The sequence below is a fragment of the Mesoplodon mirus genome (assembly GCF_964341445.2).
Source record: "Mesoplodon mirus genome assembly, chromosome: X".
NCBI lineage: Eukaryota > Metazoa > Chordata > Mammalia > Artiodactyla > Ziphiidae > Mesoplodon > Mesoplodon mirus.
In genome coordinates, this window is record NC_138981.1 from 107,047,341 (window position 1) to 107,070,771 (window position 23,431).

General features: G+C 38.4%; 1 protein-coding gene across 3 annotated transcripts in view; it reads right to left on the bottom strand.

The window, feature by feature from the left end:
• The window catches only part of TENM1 (teneurin transmembrane protein 1), a gene marked incomplete at both ends in the record, with an annotated part of 603,322 nt that overhangs the window by 279,073 nt on the left and 300,818 nt on the right, over positions 1–23,431 (bottom strand). For 2 of the 3 annotated variants that reach the window (XM_082610701.1, XM_082610700.1), the window contains one exon: positions 19,683–19,835. In XM_082610701.1, the coding sequence (XP_082466827.1) occupies positions 19,683–19,835 (153 nt within the window). The remainder of the gene's footprint in view (positions 1–19,682; positions 19,836–23,431) is intronic. The other variant, XM_082610702.1, reaches the window with a different exon arrangement.

Below are 23,431 nucleotides of genomic sequence, written 5' to 3' on the forward strand. Positions count from 1 at the left end.
GGTCCTGGAGCGGACAAATCTCTTCAATCAGCAGTAATTAACAGACCATGTTTATGTGGACACGTCTGTTCTCAATTTAATGTTCAGTTTGTTCAACTGCTATCCTCATTAGGGGCTTTTATCACTTGTTAAAATGCATCATTTGGTCATGCAAACAATATTATAAACCTAAGAATTTAAAATGTTTTAGGTTTAGTTTCCCCAAAGAAGACATACAGATGGTCAAGAAGCACATGAAAAGCTGCTCAACATCACTAATTATTAGAGAAATGCAAATCAAAACATCAATGAGGTATCACCTCACACCAGTTAGAATGGGCATCATCAGAAAATCTACAAACAACAAATGCAAATCAAAACATCAATGAGGTATCACCTCACACCAGTTAGAATGGGCATCATCAGAAAATCTACAAACAACAAATGTTGGAGAGGGTGTGGAGAAAAGGGAACCCTCTTGCACTGTTGGTGGGAATGTAAATTGATACAGCCACTATGGAGAACAGTATGGAGGTTCCTTAAAAAACTAAAAATAGAACTACCATATGACCCAGCAATCCCACTACTGGGCATATGCCCTGAGAAAACCATAATTCAAAAAGACACATGCACCCCAATGTTCATTGCAGCACTATTTACAATAGTCAGGTCATGGAAGCAACCTAAATGCCCATCAACAGACGAATGGATAAAGAAGATGTGGTACATATATACAATGGAATATTACTCAGCCATAAAAAGGAATGAAATTGAGTCATTTGTAGGGATGTGGATGGATCTAGAGACTGTCATACAGAGTGAAGTAAGTCAGAAAGAGAAAAACAAATATTGTATTAACTCATATATGTGGAACCTTGAAAAATGGTACAGATGAACCGGTTTGCAGGGCAGAAGTTGAGACACAGATGTAGAGAACAAATGTATGGACACCAAGGGGGGAAAACCGCAGTGGGGTGGGGATGATGGTGTGCTGAATTGGGCGATTGGGACTGACATGTATACACTGATGTGTATAAAACTGATGACTAATAAGAACCTGCAGTATAAGCAAACAAACAAACAAACAAAACAACTAATACTAAACTTTCGTTGGGTTATTTGTATGTATAAAAAAATTAAAAAAATAAAATTGAAAAATTCAAAAAAAAACACCCAGCATGGCACATGACAAGTGCTCAATAAATGATCGTTATTATTTGTATCTAGAAATGTCATCATTCCTGGTGCTGTGCAATGTAGATTTTCGCCATAGTATTTAGCTCATTAACAGCAAATAAATTCACTTTGAAATAAAAAAAAAGTGACAAAAACATGTTTTAGTTTCAGCAAACAGTATTTTAAAGGTGCTGTGAACAGTCTCCAATGAATATAGGTTCTGTCATTTTTAAAAAATCAGGACAAAACTGGCTGATGGACATTAACCTTTATATATGAGCTTTACTGAATGCTACACCATCTCTCCCTTCTGTATTTTATAGCATCATATATTGCATAATAAGGCCACTTAAATGTTATTCACCAAATCTAAAGAAACTCGGGAAGTTGTGTTGTTGGAGTTTCCTAGTTATTAGCATTACCAAATATCCAAAGCATATATACATGTCATTTATAAAAATGATTTTAAAAGAAGATGGTCTTACTCTTTGAGAGCCTGCATCACAGTTAAGACAAGGTAGGTAAAGAGACGTGACAACATGAATGAACATGTGGGCTATAACTTAAATAAAAATAGCAAAGCAAGCTTTTTGCAGTGATTTGGTATTAGAGAAATCTTCACAGCTTGCAGATGGAAAATTTCTCAGCCCCTAACCTTTTAGAGCTTAGTGCATCAGAAAGGAAGATATCTCCCTGTTAGCAATTTACTTCACTAAATAGACTGTTCCTTTTTCACTTCTCTCAAAATTAGTTATGGATTACAATGTAGTGATTATTGGTTAATTTATTATTTCATTATTTTTCTTAATGTACTTCAAAGGAGGAAACTAAAGAGAAGGAAATTACATGCAGAAAAACAACATGTAATGTGATTTCATGATAAAATTCTGCATCAATATAGGTAAGTGGAATAATTTTGGACAAACTTAACACTGATTCTGATCCTTCATTTGCAAATCGTCAGTGGCAGAGTTAAAATACAGCACTAAGGTACAGATTTCGTTTTAATTATCATTTTAATACTCATGTTTTAATTATCATTTAATCACTTATTTTACTGAAGCATATCAGAAGGCCCAAGAGGGTCATATTCTTCAGTAACAGGCACTTCCTTGCACAAATCCAAGATGAAGTGCAGATAGCCACGGATTATATCAGACTTTGAAGTACTGTAGCTATCACAGTCTCACCAATATCCACCAATTTAGTTTGAGCTAAACACTCTCTTTATAGGTTGCAACACAGGCATCAACTGCAGAGTAGGAAAAAACAATGGCAGATAGGCTGGGTTGGAGGATGGCAAACTGATGGTGCAAAAGGAGAAGGTCAAGCTACCTGAAAGATACAATACAGAGGCTGGAATTGGTGACAGACATCATATGTAGTAGTTCTACTGACTAAACCAAAGCTTCGTTCAGACACATACCTGACTACTAATAACATGATTTTAATAGCATTGTCCTTATAAGAGAGGGGGTAAATAACTGGACATATACATGTATTTGTTTTTTCTACTTAATATAGCTAGACTGGATTCAATGATTCTGTGCAAAACTCAGTGGGACATTAGTAGAAGATACTGACACATGGTTATTTAAAAGATTCCACTATCAGGTCCTTGTGTAAAAATGACTAGGTTAAAGGCTTTGGTTGTGTCCATAACAGCAATCTTAGAAGTCTTTTAAAGACATCTGCAAATTCCATAAAAAGTACCTAAGCTAAAAAAGTACCGTTTTAACTGAAGGGAATGTTGTCCAAAGAGATGAAAAAGAAATATGCCTTAAGATTCTATTTCCCCTTCACTTCATCCTATAGCACAAAAGACACAATCAAGTGGCTTTGGTACGTCTTTCACCTGAATTAGTCCTAGTGTGTCTCTCATGTTTTAAGTACCATCTTCTTTGTGTTCTTTCAAATACAGTGATTGTTTTACAGTAACAAGTCATTGTGAAATTTAGAATAACAGTGCTTGGAGCAAAATGGGCCTATTCCCTGTGATCAAAAGGTGTTAAGAGATGAAAAGGGGATGGGGAAAAACCTAACCTGTCCATGTGGCTTTGTATAATTTTCCTTATACGAACCATTGAAGAAAAGTATGTATTCAACTCTCACTTTCTGGATGGTGTATTACACATGCCTTTTATATTGTTATACCCAGGAGTATGCAGGAGAAAGAAAAGGAAGAATGAACCTTGTACATAGTAGGTGCTTGGTAAATACTGTTTCAGTGAATTACTAAAATAGTAATCTTGATAATTTATTTAGTACTGTTGATCATTTATTTTGACATTTCAGTACAAGGTTTGGTGCGAGGAAGAATTGAAATCATCTACTTACATAGACCTTTGGGAACTGACTGTGAATAAAATATGTTCAGCAATGAAATACCTCTGTCTTACTGACAATGATAATAGCTGATTTTGTAGAAAAGTCCACTAACTAATCTTACACTTGAGAAATACACTACTGTATAAGTGTAAATAGTTATGTCCACACACTGACAGACTTCAGATTCCAGTACAGTATCTTATCGAGTATTGCATACATCTTCTCACACAGAAATAAAATGGCATTGTTAAAATCTTACCCTTAATTAAAGGACTAATTTTGAATTGCATTTTGACTCTATAGATCTATTTTTGAACACATATCAGCATTATTCATAACAGCCAAAAAAGGTGAAAATCCACAAAGATCCATCAACTAATGAATGGATAAACAAAATACGTTATATCCATACAGTGGAATATTATCATACAATGGAATATTATAAAAAGGAACAGGGCTTCCCTGGTGGTGCAGTGGTTGAGAGTCCACCTGCTGATGCAGGGGACACGGGTTCGTGCCCGGGTCCGGGAGGATCCCACATGCCACGGAGCGGCTGGGCCCGTGAGCCATGGCCGCTGAGCCTGCGCGTCCGGAGCCTGTGCTCCGCAACGGGAGAGGCCACAACAGTGAGAGGCCCGCGTACCGCAAAAAAAAAAAAAAAAAAAAAAAAAAGGAACAAAGTAGTGGCACGTGCTACAACATGGAGAAACCTTGAAAACTTTATGTTAAGTGAAGGAAGACAGAAAAGAAAAGGCTACACATTATGACCGCATTTATATGAAATGTACAAATAGGCAAATCTATAGAAACAGAATAAATTAGTGGTAGCCAGGGGCTGGGGGAGAGCTGGGGATAGGAAGTAACTGCCAGTGCCTATGAAGTTTCTTTTTGGCGTGATGAAAATGTTCTAGAATTAAATAGTAGTGATGGCTACCCAACTCTGAATATATTAAGAATCACTGAACTGTAGACATTAAATCAGTGAATTATACAGTATGTAAATTACAGTTAGCCCTCCATATCCATGGGTTCCATATCTGTGGATTCAACCAATGGTGAATCAAAAATACTCAGAAAAACAAAATCCCAGAAAGCTCCATAAAGCAAAACTTGAATTTGCTGCACTCAAATATACAACTATTTACATAGAATTTACATTGTATTCGGTATTATAAGTAATCTAGAGATGATTTAAGGTATAGGGGAGGATGTGCCTAGGTTATACACAAATACTACACCATTTTATATAAGGGACTTGAGCATCCACAGATTTTCGTCCCTGGGTAGGTCCTGGAACCAATCCCCGTGGATACCAAGGGACAACTGTATATGGATGTACATACTCCTGTCACTTGAAAAAAAAATTCTAATCATACAACTGTATATCTCAACAAAGCTATTACAAAAAATATGGTTGGAAGGTATAAATTGCCATGCATAACCTACACACACATTCACACAAACTATCGTGCACTGTCATAAGAGTTTTGATGTGTTTCTAAATGGTATTAGAAGGTCACCTGTTACCTAGAAGCTGAACTGTCTCCTGGCCAGTACTTTTAGGACATGTAATTGGTAGTTCACAGCAGGAATGCCTATTTTCTATATTTTATACAATGTTAGATGTTTGTTATATGTAGGTTACTATGATCACATCCTTCTGGACTTTGGGATAGTGGCAGGAGGGCAGGTCATGGCTCATTTTCTGTAGCTTCCCCCTTTGTATCTTAGAATATAAGTTCCCAGAGGACAGGACAATCACGTCTGTCTAAATTCTTGACATCTACGTACCAGGCATTTAATAAAGACAATTATATTATGACCCTCCTATCCCATAGCTGAGAGTAATGAGGGGGTTACATATCTTCTTGTGCCAGGTCTTGGGAAAGAGAAGCAGCCAGCATAGGCACCAGTTCTCATGGGCTGTCATATTGCTACAGATTTTGATACATTTTGAGAATCCAGAAAATCTATAATTATACCAAATTAAAACTCTGTGACTTCCCTGGTGGTGCAGTGGTTAAGAATCCGCCTGCCAATGCAGGGGACACGGGTTCAAGCCCTGGTCCGGGAAGATCTCACATGCCGCAGAGCAACTAAGCCCGTGCACCACAACTACTGAGCCCGTGTGCTGCAACTACTGAAGCCCGCGTGGCTAGACAGAGCCTGTGCTCCACAACAAGAGAAGCCACCACAAGGAGAAGCCCGCACACCACAATGAAGAGTAGTCCCTGCTCACCGCAACTAGAGAAAGCCCGTGCACAGCAACAAAGACCCAACACAGCCAAAAATAAATTAATTAATTAAAAAAAATTAAAACTTTTCTTCACAAATAAAAGTCATTACAGAGAGTAATAATAATAGTAATCATAACAGATGGTAACATCTATTGAACGTATTTTGTCTTCTTTTTGAACTCTTACCTCTTATTTCCACAATATCAAAGTGTCTCTCTCATACACAGTGTGCCATACAGTTGGTGTCAGTTTATCTCTGAGGCTCCTCCCTCCCCATCTCTCCCCCTGAGAGACTTTGTCCCTTTACCATCTCCTTTCTTACAAGCACCCTCCATGTCTCCCTCTCTATTAGTTTCTTATTCTGTATATTCAAACAACCACATGTCTCTCTTCTTTAATAAAAAAATGGAATAAAATGAAACAACTGCTCCTTCATCTAGTTATCAAACTATTTATATCCTTCCTTTCCTTGCCAAACTGTCTCCATCTGCTGCCTCTATTGCTTCATTATTCATTTACCACATAGGCTATTACCACCTGCATTTCCCCCTTACCACCCTATCATTCCAGTCTCCTAAACATGCGGTCTTTAAGGTCAACTAGGATTGATTTTTCTTGTTTCTCAAGGCTCAGCTCAAGCTACTTCTATAATAACAATCTTTTCATCTTTTCTTTTAAGCCTCTTAGTCACCTAACCATCTTATTTCTATTTCTGTACAACAGTTGGTTGCATGTTATTTTGCACTGTGTGTGTATGTATGCATGTTTCTTCCAGCTCTACTATTTAATAGGGACTTTCTCAAGGGCAAAAGCTATGTCTTCTGCTTCATTTTTTAACTTTCCACAGTACTTACTACAGTTAAAATAGCACCTTGACTCAAAGTAGCATCAAAAATCATGAGCTTCTACTCTATGTTTCTGAATACAAAGATTTCATTTTTCTTCCCTTGATATTATTTTAATGGAGGGTTTGAGGTGGTCAAGAATCTCATACAATTCAACGTTTTACATGTATTCTTCCCTCTCCCTGGACCACTGGCAATGGCAAGACGGTATCCGTGTACAGTCCTGGTGAGGACACCTTTGGTAGGATATAAAATGGAAATAGGAAAAGGCAACTAAAATGACTAAGGGAGCACAGGAGCTACAAGTAGAGTACAGAAGTAAAACCAAAGACTCTTAGTATTAGAAAAGCAAAGGCTAAGAAAGGATTTGTGATTATTATACATGGGATTGCCAAAGTTATGAATAGGAAAAAATGCAGACTTGTGCATTAGATCCTGGAACCTCAGCACTTTATTTTCAAAAGTAAATTTTACATACTAGAGTTACCCTGACTTCACAAAAAAGCTACTAAATGTTTGAACTTCCTCCAAAAATAATACAGGCCAAAAGATATAACTGGACACTCAACAGGATTAGATATACACATGGCTGATAAATTTCTACAATGGACTGCTTCTTTCAAAAAACTAAGACATTATAAACATGTTATGGGAAGATCCCGTAGCTGTCAAAGGACTACTCCAGGAGGATAAATATGTCATTCTATAGCATACCATTTAGTGCCTCTGTCAGGTGTAGACTCTTGGGGTAGAGGGACCAAAAGGCAAACATAGTTCATAGGCATCACAGGAAAGGTATGTTTAAAAAAAAAGTTTAAAAAAAAGGAAAATGAGGATTAAAATGAAACAAGAATGAAACGTAAAACATATATGGCCAAGAACATTTAACATGAATTTTTTATACTGTAAATAAGTTGGCCTTTTAGCATAGTGAACCCTTTCCATAAATCTTTTTAGAAGTCAGGCCTCCAGTATGCTTTAGAAAAGCTTTTGTTAAAACTGAGGTATATTGATAAAGTGATTTAATATAGTTGAAAACAAGTTGCAGCACTCTAGCTGGGACCCCTGAAACCTTGTGTTAGAGAAACATCTATATAGCATTATAGGAAACATTTCCTGTAATTTGCCATCAATCTTTAAAACTAATAATGTTATGCTCCCAACACTGTTGTCGTTGTTAGTGCATTACTACTATTTTATTCATGTGGTTTGTTGTGCTTATATGAATTATTCGCAATTCTACAACAATATCCTAGACTCTAGTATCCTCTAAGTAAAAGATACTGAAACTATGGGCTGACTCAAATGGCAACTGAGTGCATTTTAATATCCACAAGTCCTATGGACGAATATTGAAGAACCACAGAATTATAATACAGGACTGTGTTCCATCTGAATGCACAATGATTACCTGGGTGGGGTTGGTGCAGTTTTTTACTTTGGTACCACAAAATGAATCTTCACTTACTGACTGGGTCTGTGAAATAAATATCGGTGAAACTGTAAGTAAATTTAGAATTCAACCTGTTATTCAGGGCCCACAACTGTTATAGCATAAGTTGCCTCCAAATGTAACTATTCCGTAGGTGGAAAGAAAACAAAACAAAGCCAAAAAACAAGCAACACACACACACACACACACACACACACACACACACACACACACACACACCTCTTCAGCTAAGTCTACAAGGAAAGGAGGTCAGAAAGGTGCATTTTGTGCTGTTGTTTAATTTTCAATTCCCAAGGGTACTTGTGTGTGTGCAACTGTATGTGTTCTCCTTTGAGGAGGAGGGAGTGCTTGGGGAACCTAGATCTTTGGTGTGAAATGTAAGATTTGCAAAGTACTCTTAGGGAGAGGAGGGAGATACAGATGGCAGAGTAAGAGGACATGGAGCTCACATCCCCCTACCAACGTATCAAAAATACATCTACATGTGGAACAATCCTCACTGAAAACTAAATGGAAACTGGTTAGAAGGACTCCTGTACAACCAAGGTTGTAAGAAAGATACACACATAATCGGGTAGGACAGAAAGAAAAGTCTCGGCTTTGGACCTATGCACCTGGGAGGGGAACTGGAGGAAAAGGGATATCACATAGGTGGATACCGGCCCTGGGGAGTGAGCAGGTCGAACCACAGACTGGACGTCTCAGTCCATGGGTACTATGCGGAGAAGACAAGCCCCCTTAGCTGTCTGGAGGACTGCTGGGTCAGATAGAAAGTCTGGTGAAGCCTGGACTCTGCTTGTGAGGTCTGCCCCAGCAGTTGCTGGGTTTCCTGAGACCACCATGCCATGCACCACAGCCTGAGCTGAGTGAACGCTCTGGCCCCACTCACTCCATGCCATAGCACGGCACTGGATCTGGGGCTGATATGACCGGGGAAAAGATTAGATCACGGGCCGCAGAGGTGATCCAGTGCGGGGGCGGAGCTATTGTTGACACTTACTTAGGCAGCGCCTCAGAAGCAGCCCAGATCTCTGACGGCAGCCGCTCTACTGCAGCTCACTACTCGATACATGCAGAGTCCAAGCGGGTCCCGCCAGACCTGTGGAGCAATTCCACAAGGGGGCAGGGGTGGTGGAGGCAGTGGGCAGTGATCAACTGTGAGAAACGAAGGGGTCTCGCACCCGAGGCTGCCTCTGAGTGGAGCCTCAGACACCTACACAGGCAGTGCATCAGACCTCTGTCTGCACATGGGCCCCGCTTATTTCAGCACTCCCCTCCTCTGGGGCAGAGGTCTCAGTGTGTGGAGAGTGAAAATCACATACTTGAAACAGAGCCAGCTCGAGTCAAACCCTTGGGGCTTCTGCTCCAGCAACTTGATTAGACCCTGCCCCTGACAGGGCGGTGATAACCACTGAGCAGAGAGGAAGTCCCACCTCACACCCTGAGCAGCTCTAGTTCCTCCATTTCCAGCCCCACACCCTACCAAGGTGAGAGCTGCCAGCACACCCTGAGGAAAGATGTGATTTGCATCCACGTCAAATCCAGTCCTCCCATCAAAGGCGCTGGGCACAAGCAGTCCGTATGGGGCTGCTCCCACATAAGAACAGTCCTTCAAGACCACAATAGGTAACTGTTTCACCTAAATTCATACAGATGGAGAAAGTTAAGCAAAATGAAAATGCAGAGGAACTACTTTCAACTGAAAGAGCAAGAGAAAAGTCCTGAAAAAATGAAAAATGAAACAAATAAAGTATCAGATAATAATTTATCAGATAAAGAATTCAAAACATTGGTATAAAAATGTTAACTGAATTATGGAAAAGAAATGATCTAAACAAGGAACTAGCTGAATCAGAAATGAATAATCAAAAGCTGAAACAAAAAAAAGTATTAGAATGAATGAATAGCAGACTAAGTGATACAGAAGAACGTATAAGTGGTCTGGAAGATAGAATAATGGAAATCACCCAATCAGAACAGCAGAAAGAGAAACAAATTAAAAAAAAAAAATGAAAGCAACTTAAGAGATCTCTAAGATAACATCAAGCTTTCCAGCATTTGCACTATAGGGGTTCCAAATGGAGAATAGAAAGAGAAGGGGATCAAAAATGTATTTGAGGAAATTATGGCTAAAAATTTCACAAACCTGAAGAAGGAAACAGATATCCAGGTACAGAAAGCACAGGGGGTCCCAAACAAGATGAGCCCAAACAGAGCCACAGCAAGAAATATCATAATTAAAATGCCAAAAGTTAAAGATAAAGAGAGAATCCTAAAGGCAGCAAGCGAAAAACAAAGGTTCACATACAAGGGAATCCCCATAATGCTACTAGCTGATTTCTCTGCAGAAACTGCAGGCCAGAAGGGAGTGGCATAATATATTCAAAGTCCTGAAAGGGAAAAACCTGCAACCTGAGATACTTTCCCTAGCAAGAGTGTCATTTAGAATAGAAGGACAACAAGTAATAAAATGGCAATAAGTACATACCTATCAATAATTACTTGAAGCGTCAATGGACTAAATGCCCTGATCAAAAGAAATAAGGTGGCTGATTGGATTAAAAAAACAAGACCCTTTTGTATGCCAACAAATTGGACAACCTAGAAGAAATGGACAAATTTTTAAAAGATATAATCTGCCAAGACAGAATCAAGAAGAAATGGACAATATGAACACAGCGACCACTAGTAGTGAAATTGAAGCTGTAATAAAAAAACTCCCAGCAAACAGAAGTCCAGGATCAGACAGCTTCACAGGGGAATTCTATAAAACATATAAAGAAGAACTAATACCTATCCTCAAACTATTCAAAAAAAATTGAAGAGGATGGAACATTCCCAAATTCATTCTACAAAGCCACCATTACCCTGATACCAAAATCAGACAAAGACATGATAAAAAAAGAAAATTACAGGCCAATATCTCTGATGAATATAGATGCAAAAATCCTCAACAAAATATTAGCAAACCAAATCCAACAATACACAAAAAGAATCAGACACCATGATCAAGTTGGAGTTATGCCAAGGACACAAGGATGCTTCAAAATTCACAAATCAATCAATGTGATACACAACATTGACAAAAGGAAGAATAGAAATAGAAATCACATGATCATCTCAATAGACACAGAAAAAGCAGTTGACAAAAATTTAACATCCATTGATAAAAACTCTCATCAAAGTGGGTATAGAGGGAAAAAATCTCAACATAATAAAGGCCATTTATGACAAACCCACAGCTAACATCATACTCAAGGGTGTAAAACTGAAAGCATTTCCTCTAAATTCAGGAGCAAGACAAGGATGGCCACTCTCACCACTTCTATTTAACATAGTACTGGAAGTCCTAGCCACAAAAATCAGACAAGAAAAAGAAATAAAAGCATCCAAACTGGAAAGGAAGAATTAAAACTGTCACTCTTTGCAGATAACATGATACTTTATATAGAAAACCCTAAAGTCTCCACCGAAAAACTATTAGAACTAATAAATGAATTTCACAAAGTTGCAGGATACAAGATTAATATACAGAAATCTGTTGCTTTTCTATATAATAATAAATAACTATCAGAAAGAGAAGGAATAAAATATCTAGGAAAAACTTAATCAAGGAGGTGAAAGACCTATACTCTGAAAACTATAAACATTGATGAAGGAAACTGAAGATGATACAAAGAAATGGGAAGATACCCCGTGCTCTTTCATTAGAAGAATTAATATTGTTAAAATGTCCATACTACCTAAAGCAATCTACAGATTTAATGCAATTCCTATCAAAATATCCATGACATTTTTCACAGAACTAGAACAAATAATACTAAAACTCATATGGAACCACAAAAGACCCTGAATTGCCAAAGCAATCCTGAGGATAAAGAACAAAGCTGGAGGTATCACACTCCCAGAGTTCATACTATAATACAAAGCCACAGTAATCAAAAAGCACAGTACTGGGGCTTCCCTGGTGGCGCAGTGGTTGAGAGTCCACCTGCCGATGCAGGGGACACGGGTTTGTGTCCCGGTCCAGGAAGATCCCACATGCCGTGGAGCAGCTGGGCCCGTGAGCCATGGCCGCTGAGCCTGTGCCTTCGGAGCCTGTGCTCCGCAACAGGAGAGGCCACAACACTGAGAGGCCCGCATACCACACACACACACACAAAAAGCACAGTACTGGCACTAAAACAGACACATCGATCAATGAAATAGAATAGAGAGCCCAGAAATAAAACCCATGCACCTATCGTCAATTAATCTATGACAAAGGAGGCAAGAATATACAATGGAGAAAAGACAGTCTCTCCAACAAGTGGTACTAGGAAAACTGGACAGACACGTAAAACAATGAGATCAGAACATTTCCTCATACCATATACAAAAATAAACTCAAAATGGATTAAAGACCTAAATGTAATACCTGAAACCATAAAACTCCTAGAAGAGAACACAGGCAGAACATTCTTTGACATAAATCATAGCAATATCTTTTTGGATCTGTCTCCTAAGGGAAAAGAAATGAAAGCAAAAATAAACAAGTTGGATACAAAAATAAACTCAAAATGGATTAAAGACCTAAATGTAATACCTGAAACCATAAAACTCCTAGAAGAGAACGTAGGCAGAACATTCTTTGACATAAATCATGGAAATATTTTTTTGGCTCTGTCTCCTAAGGGAAAAGAAATAAAAGCAAAAATAAACAAGTGGGACCTGATCAAACTTAAAAGCTTTTGCACAGCAAAGGAAACCAGTGACAAAATGAACAGACTGCCTATTGAATGGAAGAAAATATTTGTAAATGATATGACCAACAAGGGGTTAATACCTAAAATATATAAATAGCTCTTACAACTCAATATAAAAAAAAAACCAAACAACCCAATCAAAAAATGGGAAAAAGACCTGAACAGACATTTTTCCAAAGAAGATATACAGATGGCTAACATGAAAAGATGCTCAACATCGCTAATTACTAGAGAAATGCAAATCAAAACAACAATGAGATCTCACCTCACACTTGTCAGAATGGCTATCATCAAAGTCTACAAATAATCAATGCTGGAGTGGATGTGGAGCAAAGGGAATACTTATACACTGTTGGTGGGAATGTAAATTGATGCACCCACTGTGGAAAACAGTATGGAATTTCCTCTAAAAATTAAACCACCATGTGATCCAGCAATCCAACTCCTGGGTATACAAATGGAAAAGTGAAAAGATACATGCACCCTAATGTTCATAGCAGCTCTATTTACAATAGCCAAGACATGGAAGGAACCCTAGTGCCCATCAACAGATGACTAGCTTAAGAAGATGTGGTATGTATATACAATGGAATATTACTCAGCCATAATAAAGAATGAAATACTGCAAGCTGCAGCAACACGGATAGGCCTAGAGAATATTATGCTTTGTGAAATAAGTGAGACAAAGACAAATACTGTATGATATCACTTATATATGGAATCTAAACAATAATACAAATGAACATATATGCAAAACAGAGGGAGATTAACAGATGTAAAAAAACTAATGGTTACCAGTGGGGAGAGGGAAGTGGCAAATTAGGGATATGGGGTTAAGAGATACAAGCTACTATGTATAAAATAGATAAGCAACAAAGATATATTGTATAGCACAGGGAGTTATAGCCATTATCTCGTAATAAATTTTAATGGAGTATAATCTGTAAAAATACTGAATCACTATGCTGTACACCTGAAATTAATATAATATTGTAAATCAACTATATTTCAAAAGAAAGTTTTTTAAATAGAAAATGCAGAACACTATGGAGACAGGTGAGAAGATTAAGTATACGTCTGAAATTAAGTAGTGATGGCAACCAGAATGTTTTAGAAAATAGATGTTAAGGATACAGCAAGAGAAAATTGATAAAACATGGTGGATATGGTGACTATATTGGTAGTGGGACTAGAAAGGGTATAACTAAAGATGACTATCCACATGGGGAAGCTATGGTAATGTATGTAGTGGGAGAATAAAAGACTTCAAAGAAATTACAAGGACAATAAAATATCAATTAAAAAAACAGTGCAGAAAATGGCAAAAAAAAAAAAGTATTCTTAGGGAAGGGATGTGACTATTAGCATTGAGATCTTTAATCAAGACAGCTGTTACTTAAACAACTGGCCTTGAGAAAAGAATTTTGTAAAAAAGAAAGAAAAGACCCAAAAAAGGGTGCTGAGATAACAGTAAAGAGATTGGATCCTAATCTCAGCTCTGCCTGTAGTTATGTCTATTATGCAAGGCAAGTCACTTAACCTTCTTGTGTTCTCCTTTTCAACTATAAACAAGGGTAACAATAGCTGCTACAGCATAAAACTGTTATGTGGATAAAAGACATTAAAGTATTCTGAAACTGCAAATGCTTTCTAAGTGCATATGATTATTGTTATATACATGTCAAAAACCGAAACTTATAATGCAGAAAACTGGGAATTAATTATTTGAATGACAACAGAATTCTCTGCAAGTACTTTAAATGGGAAGATGCGGTTTACAAATTTTACAGACACACATTTCCACCACTTCCCAGGAGTATATCCCCTTTTGCAAAAATAGGTCAACTTTTACTTGGAATGGCTAATTGATCAAAGGAGAAGGAAATGACTTAAATCTGCATAACACCCATAGTCCATTTACTGCGCTTTTCCTGATACCCTCCCTTAACTGACTCCCCTCACATCTTTTGTTTTCAGATGAGATGGTATCTAAGGTGATGGCTTGGGTCATTTCCGGGAGGTGCTCAGTTTTCCTGGGTCTCTCCCATGAAAACAGGAGATGCACATGTTATTTAACTTGCTTGTTTTTCTCCTAATTTATCTTTCTTTTTATTACAAGGGGGTCTCAGCCAAGAACCTGAAGGGTAAAGGGAAAATTATTTTTCCTTCCCTGCAAAGCCAACTCCCTTTTTTTTCAGAGGAGAAACTGGAGCCCAGACAGGTGAAGCTATAGTCACAGTTTGGTCCTGGCTGAAGCATCTTCACGACAGGCTATAGATTGTGTCATATCAATCGGCTATACGTTGTTTACATGGTCGTATATTCAACAGACATTGACTAGAAAATGTCTTTTTTTTCCTTCAACTTTGCGGAGATAGATTTTGTAGGATGAACTTAAAAGAAATGTCACTTCCTCCCAAGGCCAGCCTTTTGCAAAAATTGTAAAGGAGATAAAGGTTGTCTTTAGTGTCCTTTAGTTTTCTGTCTCTCCACCCACCCTTTTTGTTCCTGGGCATCCAACCTGCAGGAATTCAGTACCCTCATCTACCCAATAAACTTCTTCCTCATTCAGACTGTTACTGACAATGTTGGATTTTACCTGAGCCCTATGCCCCTGGAAAACAGAGTTGGTTAAGAGATTACCCCAACCTTTTGCTTTCAGATATCCTTCCACCCTTTTATGATTTAGGAAGTGGCTTACCACAAAACAAACAAATAAATAAGCAAAAATAACCAAACTGAAAACCCTTTTCCCGAAGACTTATTAGAGAAGGCTCTCTGTCCATTCTTTCTCAGCACTCCCATAAGAACTGCACATGACTCCTTTGTTTACCTGTGACAAGGCCAAAACAGACCTTTCCCCTTTTGCTGGAACCTGCTGAAAAACCAGATCCAGACCCTCCAATTTCCCGTTCTTTCACAAATAATTATCGGAGTTTAGAACTGTTTGTTCCCCTTCAACTAGCTAGACACAGAGAAAACATTTCCTGTTCATCTGACTCACTGAGATTTGCCCTGAGTACAAAACAATTCCAACTGTAAATCATCCCGCTTGTAGCTCATGTACTCCTCCTATAAAAGCCTTAGGCAAAACTGATCTTTGAACCTGGGGTGCTCTCCCTATTGCAATAGCCTGAATAAAATTAATGTTCTTACCAGCTCAGTTTCTGTCTTTGATTCCCCCTTAGAAAACCTCTTTAGGAATTTACATGTTTAGATTGTGTTGCATTATTACAATAACAGAAGAGAAAACAGAAGAGGTGGAACCAGGAGTCCTTGGTTCTAGTCCCAGTTCTCTGTGTGTTTTCTTTCTTTCTTTCCTTTCTTCCTTTCTTCCTTTCTCCCTTTCTCCCTCCCTTCCTTCCTTCCATCCTTTATGGGTGTGTTCGGTCTTTGTTTCTGTGCGAGGGCTTTCTCTAGTTGCGGCAAGCAGGGGCCACTCTTCATCGCGGTGCGCGGGCCTCTCACTGTCACGGGCTCTCATTGCGGAGCACAGGCTCCAGACGCGCAGGCTCAGTAGTTGTGGCTCACGGGCCTGGTTGCTCCGCGGCATGTGGGATCTTCCCAGACCAGGGCTCGAACCCGTGTCCCCTGCATTGGCAGGCAGATTCTCAACAACTGCACCACCATCCCTGTGTGTTCTTGACCTCTCTGGACCTCAGTTTCTTCATCTTTAAATAATGATATTGGATTTGATAATCTTTAAGATTTTAACATTCTATACTGGTTGATAAGTTACACTGTAATTATTTTCATTTCAATTTATGGACCTTACATGACTCAGGTCTAGGAACAAGTCTTTCATTTGTTCATATCTTCTGCTCTGTTTAAACCAGCTGTTACCTAATATTTACAAGTTAAAGAGAAAGAGTGAGTCATGACTAGTTTGTAAGCTTCTAAGGTAGTAGGGCCTGTTTTAGTGCAATACTTTCAATTTTACATTAGTGAACAATTGATAACTGATTTTTCTGGTAGATTCTGACATATGGTTGTGACATATCTTCTTTTTGAAATTAAGTTTAAATTATTCAAATAAATTTTAAAAAGAAAATTTTAGCATACTAAATATATATAATCAAATACACTTTTTTTCTTTCATTTTGAAAATTAAGTGGTGAGAAAATTCTTTAATCGAATGAGAAGCAGATACATATAGCTAATGTTAATGGGGAACCAATTCCAGTAGAATTTGATTATTTTTAAAGTGCCATTCTACTTATCCATGCCTTTGATGATGAAAGTGATGATAATTTGAAAATAATATATGTTAAATTGGTAAGTAAAGAGAAATCAAACTTTAAAGAGAGAAAACATCTAAATCCTAAGGAGGCCATCATTCATATAAAAGTTGATGTCAGTTTGAAAGCAGGATCTATAGTATCTAATAGGATGCCAATACAAGGTAATTTTCCAATCATCTGACCCAATAATAATTATTTTGCTAAATTAAACAATGTGCTTTACATCCATTGTCTCACTTACTCCTTACAGCCACTCTATGCGACAGGTACTATATTATCATCCATATGTTGCAGGTGAGGACACTGGTTCAGCAAGGCTGTGTCAATTAACTGCCTGAGGTTGGAGTGCCAGCAAATGACAAAGTCAGTATTCAAAGCCAAACCTGACTCCAGAGTCCAGGCTCTTAACTACAGTGCTATACTGTTCAACCCTCTAGGAGAGTAAAGAAAACAGTGTAAAAAGAATTACCTGGTTTTCGAGTTTAGAATTGTATTTATGGGGTTGTGTGATGTCTAGAAAATTGTAAAAGGATACAGGTGACCATCTGAAAATATCCTTATAGTATATTACATCTTCTGCAAGGCTTGGTTTAGTATACACAGGACTTTATAAAAAGAGGAGCTATGTGTTTACTTGGTAAGTAATACACAGTAAAGACCTAATATAATATAACAGAACTATGATGTGCAGCTATTGTTAACGTTTTGTCCAGACTTCCATAAAAAGTCAGTTTAAGATAATAATTTGGTATATATGGCATCAACCTTTAATGATTTTTCTTAATAAAGAAATTGGTTTGGCCTGCTTGTTGTTGTAATTGAGCAGAAACTTAAAAACATTTTCCATTTATGAAACTTGTCACAACACATTAAAATACAGAATTTACCTAAAATCTATCATGAATAGACACTGGGGCTTTGTTTTCAGGGCATAAAATGTCTTTTGTGGTTTTCATATATGTTTCATGTGTGGATTTCAGTATAATGCAGAAGTTAAGAGACAAGTCTCTGGAATCAGACCACCAGTTTCTAGCTCTGTGACCTTGGGCAAATGACTTAAACTCTCTGTGCTTCTATTTCTCATTTGGAAAATGAAGACCATAGCATTACTTTCATGATATAAATACATGTTTAGTGTGTGGAGTAACCCTTGGCACATGGTAACTGTTTAATACAATTTAGTCATCATCATCAAACTATTTTTTGGAAAGGAATTCTAGAAATCTGAATTAGAATAAAAAATGAATATGCTCTGATGACAACTATGGGATGACCTTCTGCTGTCTTGTATGCTTCATTTTCATCAAACAGATAATTCATGATTTTCAGTGTGACTGGCAAAAAAAATCCCTAAGCATATGATACCAAATGGTGGCTCTTGTACTTGCAGATATAAAGGAATCAAATAGCAGGAGAGGAGGTAAGGGAGAAAATGTCCAAGTGTATTCAGACCCTTTCCTCTGCCATTTCTGACCCCTGCACTACCCTCAGCCCCTCTCAGCAGCAACAATGAAATTGCTGGGAAAGTTCAGCCCAGGCTAGAAATGGTAATTCTAAAGGACATAAAGCAAACTGCACTGTGAATTGAAAACTGGAATAAACCATAATGTTTTCCTGAACCCTAAGCATTAATTTTTACTGAAGCATAGACCAAAGCAAAGCTCCTTTTTCAAAAGCAAACAAAAATAAAACAAAACCCACAAATAACTCCGCAGAAGGAACTAAAAACACAAGAGTAGTCATTGAAACAACTATAAAAATCTCTTATTTTCAACTAATGAACCAAAACTGATTTTCCACCTCTATAAAATTATAAGCTTCTTAATTTAAGGGTAGGGTTTGGGTCATTCATTCATTCATCTGTTTATATTTAATCTAAAAATGTTTAGGATAGTACTGGCTATACGTTTTGTTTTCAATTTCTACTTTTTGAATTGACATCCCGATATTTTACATGGCTCAAGGCCCTCTGTACTGTATCTTATATCAAGAGAAATCACAATACAAATTTCCAGTTATTTTCAATATTTGAATATTAAGACTAAGATCATTCAACATGAATAAAATGTTGGGACTGCTGGTACAGTACTGTGACATTTATTGTAAATGTCAGGTAGTTCAAGCTTATGTTGGTTAAATTTAAAAATTCAGTACTCAAAGTGCTTCTTTCTTTTCCCCAACTAGGAAGAATTCATGTTTCCCAACTAGGAAAAAAATTCATATTCCCCCACTTTGACATAAACATTCGCCCTTGTATTACACAATAGAAGGCATTTTCTTATTATAAACAGAAGAAATTTCCATATACCCTTTGTAAAGTGTTATATATAAATGCTGGGCTTGGACACAGAGAACTTAATCAAAATCCCACGTTGCTTCAGGGTACTTATATGCGAAATGCAATTTCCATTGTATTGAAACCTCCATCCTGTAAATATTTATCTATTTTCAAAATTGCCAACATATTTAAAAAGTTTAATTGGTTTATATTCAAGGCACTAGAGAAAGGAAAATCTGCTTTCACAAGATATTTACATGTATTTATTCTGTCCACGTAGAGTATTTCTTTCGAGTGATCATGAAATTTAATGTGAAGTGAAACCATCCCAGGTTTGGTTCTAATGACTAAATTAGAAGAAAAGTAATCAATAATCAATCAGTCACTTTGATCACTGTACCTTTTTTCTCTGATTTATTGGAAACTTTTCCTCCAATTGGAGAGTAAGTGGTATCCATGGATTCAGTCCCTCTGTTCCCCTTGCTAACTCCATTTTCATAGAGCTGTCCTTCAGCTGGTTGCAACTGCCAAGTCAGGCCGAACAAATGTACTGCTGCAAGAAAACAAGCCATACATGAACTTATTCCAGACTTGTCAAAAAGGTCTCTAAACCAGCTGTCCCTTTCCACTCAGAAATGCCATGACTGGTTTTCTTTCAGTTAGGCCAAGCAACCTGGAGTTGATACCCACATCACACATGTAGCGACTTTCCCAAACAGTGCTTAAAATTTTGAGGCTGAAGCTATCCCAGTGATAGCAGAAATTGAAATTCTGGTTAAGCAATTACAGTGGGATTGGACTCTGCTCCTCAGTGCTGTGACCCCTTCCTCTTCCATTTCCCTTAGTCGTGTAACTCTAGTTTGCACATGGAAACCGCAGAGTAATGGTGGACAGGCTATCGCGAGAACATGAGAGACCTTCTCTATGGCCCTCGTTCAATTCAATTCAGCAAATATTTCCTGAGTGCCTAGTATGCATAAGGTCCTGTGATAGCTACTGCAGATGTTAACATCTAGATGCCTATTAGGGTAGGAGCTGGAAGTAATATAAGTATAAAATAATGATAATACACAGAATAATTGAGGTAATACAGGTTCAAATTGCTATCATAGGGCTTCCCTGGTGGCGCAATGGTTGAGAATCTGCCTGCCAATGCAGAGCACACGGGTTCGATCCCTGGTCCGGGAAGATCCCACATGTTGCAGAGCAACTAAGCCCGTGCGCCACAACTACTGAGCCTGCGCTGTAGAGCCCGCGAGCCACAACTACTGAAGCCCGTGTGCCTAGAGCCCGTGCCCCACAACAAGAGAAGCCACTGCAGTGAGAAGCCTCTGCACCGCAACGAAGAGTAGCCCCCGCTCGCCGCAACTAGAGAAAGTCCCCGTGCAGCAATGAAGACCCAACGCAGCCAAAAATAAATAAATAAATTTATTTTTAAAAATTGCTATCATAGAATTAAAAAATACTCAGTGTTGATCAGCATGCAGGAAAATGGGCACTCTCATACACTTTTTTTTTTAAGTCAATCTTTTTTTAGATTGACAAATCTTTTTTTAGATTGCACGGGGGCTTTCTCTAGTTGCAGCGAGCAGGGGCTACTCTTTGTTGTGGTGTGTGGGCTTCTCACTGCGGTGGCTTCTCTTGTTGCAGAGCATGGGCTCTGGGTGCCCAGGCTTCAGTAGTTGTGGTGCATGGGCTCAGTAGTTGTGGCTTGGGGGCTCTAGAGCGCAGGCTCAGTAGTTGTGGCGCACAGGCTTAGTTGCTCCACGGCATGTGGGATCTTCCCGTACCAGGGCTCAAACCCGTGTCCCCTGCACTGGCAGGCAGATTCTTAACCACTGCGCCACCAGGGAAGCCCTCTCATACACTCTTGATGCGAGTATAAAAAACCAGTCACCTTCTGGAGGGTAATGGGCACCATTTATTAAGAAAACTTGAAATTTGGCTTAATCTTTTAGCAAACAATTCAATTTCTATGAATTAGCTATGAATGTGTACCAAACTACAAGTCTATCCATTGTAACATTTAAAAATGAGTAGAGGCTTCCCTGGTGGCGGAGTGGTTGAGAATCTGCCTGCCAATGCAGGGGACACGGGTTCGAGCCCTGGTCTGGGAAGATGCCACATGCCATGGAGCAACTGGGCCCGTGAGCCACAACTACTGAGCCTGCGCGTCTGGAGCTTGTGCTCTGCAACAAGAGAGGTCTCGACAGTGAGAGGCCCACGCACCACGATGAAGGGTGGCCCCTGCTCGCCGCAACTAGAGAAAGCCCATGCACAGAAACAAAGACCCAACACAGCCAAAAATAAATAAATAAATAAATAAATAATTTAAAAAAAATGAGTAGAAAGTTATGATCAATCTAAATATTCATCAAAAGGAGATTAATTAAATAACTGATGATATTATAAATAATACAAGATTAAGCACTTATTAAATCTTGTTGCAGAAGACTATGTAATGGCATGGGAAATATTTATGATGCATCAAATGAAAAACATCAGGCTACTAAACAGTATGAATAGTATGATCTATATTGTGTGTGTGTGTGTGTGTGTGCGCGCGTGCACGCACATGCGCACATATGTTGCTATGTGGCGAGAGAAAGGGCTGAAAGGATGTATTGCAACATAGTAACAGTATGCGGGGTTTATGCAGGATTTTAATTTTCTTTATGATTTCTGTATTGTCTATATTGTTTACAATGAACATGTGTGATGTTTGCCATCTGGGAAACAAAGAAATTTTTGTTTTAAAAGAAATGGTTTAAAGGGACAATAGATTAAAATTGGCTTGGTTGATCAGGGATGATTTAAAGAAGGAAGTAGGATTAGAGATAGACCTTGAAGGATATGTGGGGCAGGTGTCAACAATGGGTGGGGTGAGGGGGCAGGTTGAACAAAATATGACTTTGTAAAGCACAGGATGTATTTGAGGCAAAGGATGTTGATGGGATTGGTTGGAGTTTAGCTACGTATAGAAGTTAGTGGAAGTAAAGGCTGGAAGGGTAGATAAGGGCCATATTGTGGGGGGCATTGAATGCCACACTTAGGTATTTGGATTCAATTTACTGGGCAACAGGGAGGCACTGCTATTTTCTGAGCAGATGAGGGCTATGATCAATTTTCTTTAGGAAGATTAATTTAATAGCAATGAGAAGCACTGACGGTTTCTAGGCAAATAAATGATATCATCAGAGCACCCTTTGTAGAAAGATAAACCCGGTAGTAGTGTGGAGAAGGATGGGTTGGAGGCCTAAAGATGTTGCAAGAACACAAATTGGGATGGCACTGCAATAATCTAGGTGAAAAATGATGAGTGTCTCATTTAGGGCCGTGGCTGTGAGAATGCCAAGAAGGCGATTCCTTAAGGAGAAATTGCATAAATGTCATTTCAGGATTTGGCAACAAGCTCTGTGTATGAGTGGGTGGGTGTGTGCTTGCACGCTTGTGTATGTGTGTAGGTGTGCTAGGGATGGGCATAGGAAAGAGTGACGGAAAGGGAGGAATCCAAAACGGTTAAGGTTTTGAGCCTGATAACTGAAAGCACTGTGGAACCCTTAACAGAGTTAGGGAATTCACACTTAGCTCAGCACTAGCTACAAATAGTTGGTGCTGGATATGTGTTTGTTGAATGCTTACTAGTTGGTTTGGGGAAGGGTGACGTGATGGGAGGAATACAATGAATTAATATTTGGAGATTCCAGGTTCCAGGGACTGGTGGGCTATCTAGATAGTCATGCCAGACACAGGAGTTTGAAGTTCTGGAGAAATATTAGGTCTAGGGCAAGACTAGAATCACACATGCACATAAGCAACAGTTGAAGTGAGAGCAAATGAGATTACTGAGTGGAGAGAACATTAGGAGAAAACAGTGCCTAGGACAGAAGGTGGGGACATCCTTTTATTTGTTTTCTTACTGCAATTTTCAAATCAACCAAATCTTACCAAAAGGCAAAAAAAAAAAAAAAAAAAAAAAGGTGTATCTGTTCATAAGCCATCTCATATTTTTCTTTATGTTCCTAGGCAGACTGAAAGGGGCTAATTTATATGTCTAACACAAATACATAGCATATGAATTAGCAACCGAGAACCAGAAAGCTAGCCAGATAGCCTATTTAAAAATCATTCATCCACCAAATACCTAAA